This window comes from Carlito syrichta, unplaced genomic scaffold (assembly GCF_000164805.1).
Source record: "Carlito syrichta isolate Samal-C Ts95f unplaced genomic scaffold, Tarsius_syrichta-2.0.1 Scaffold308875, whole genome shotgun sequence".
In the NCBI taxonomy this organism is placed as follows: domain Eukaryota; kingdom Metazoa; phylum Chordata; class Mammalia; order Primates; family Tarsiidae; genus Carlito; species Carlito syrichta.
The window spans coordinates 141,267-142,200 of NW_007252971.1; the positions used below are offsets into that span (position 1 = coordinate 141,267).

Genomic DNA, 934 nt, shown 5'->3' on the forward strand with positions numbered 1-934 from the left:
CCACTCACCTCAGCCTCCCAAAGCACTGGGATTACAGGCTGAGCCACTGAGCCTGGCTCAAAATTTTTTTAAAAATAGCCAGGCATGGTGGTGCATGGCTGTAGTCTCAGCTACTTGGGATGCTGAGGCAGAAGGATCCCTTGAGCACAGGAGTCAAGGTTATAGTGAGCCATGATTGCACCACTGCACTCCAACCTGGGCAACATAGTGAGACCCTGTCTTTAAAAAACAAGGCATTTCCCTTGCCTTTGCCCACCAAACCCTACCTCAGCATCTGTATGGGCTCCTTTCCTTCCCATGCCCAGAGACCCTGACCACTCCCACTCTCTTCCAGAGACTGAGGCAAAGGCCCTTTTGAAGGAACGGCAGAAGAAAGACAATCACAACCTAAGTAAGCCAGAGAGCATATGCACTTGCTCAGATGCTGCACAGCCCTGCCTTGCCTTGAGTCCCTGCACCCCATGGGGACCCTCTCCCTGCAATAGCCTCCCGCCTTCCCCGTTTCTGTCTCTTTCCTCCATGGCTAATTAACAACTCTTTCCCACTCTCTCTCCCTGTCTCCTAAGTTGAGCGTCGCAGGCGATTCAACATTAACGATAGGATCAAGGAGCTGGGTACTCTCATCCCCAAGTCCAGTGACCCGTGAGTCTGGGCTGGGACCCTCAGGTCGGCGGGAGGTGGGGCGGGTGCCCCCTATGCTGCTAAAGTTGTCTCTTGGCAGGCCCTCCAGGCAGTCTGGCCTTGGCAGTTCTCTGGTTCTTTCTCAGCCTGAGCAGGGTTGCAGACTCTCACCATTTTAGGCGCATGATGTTATGGTCCATGTGCCTTAGTGGTTCCCTGTAGGATATTTGCACCCATTTTTTTTTTTTTAATCTGTTTACACAGGCTTCTTTTTCTTTTTTTTTTTTTTTTTTTGATTTGGAGTCTCACTCTG

At 51.2% G+C, this 934-nt stretch overlaps 1 protein-coding gene across 1 annotated transcript in view; it reads left to right on the plus strand.

Moving 5' to 3' along the window:
* TFE3 (transcription factor binding to IGHM enhancer 3) overlaps positions 1-934 on the plus strand; it is an 8,026-nt gene that overhangs the window by 3,864 nt on the left and 3,228 nt on the right. Inside the window, exons 5-6 of the mRNA XM_021716714.1 lie at positions 335-391; positions 567-642. Of these exons, the coding sequence (XP_021572389.1) occupies positions 335-391; positions 567-642 (133 nt within the window). The remainder of the gene's footprint in view (positions 1-334; positions 392-566; positions 643-934) is intronic.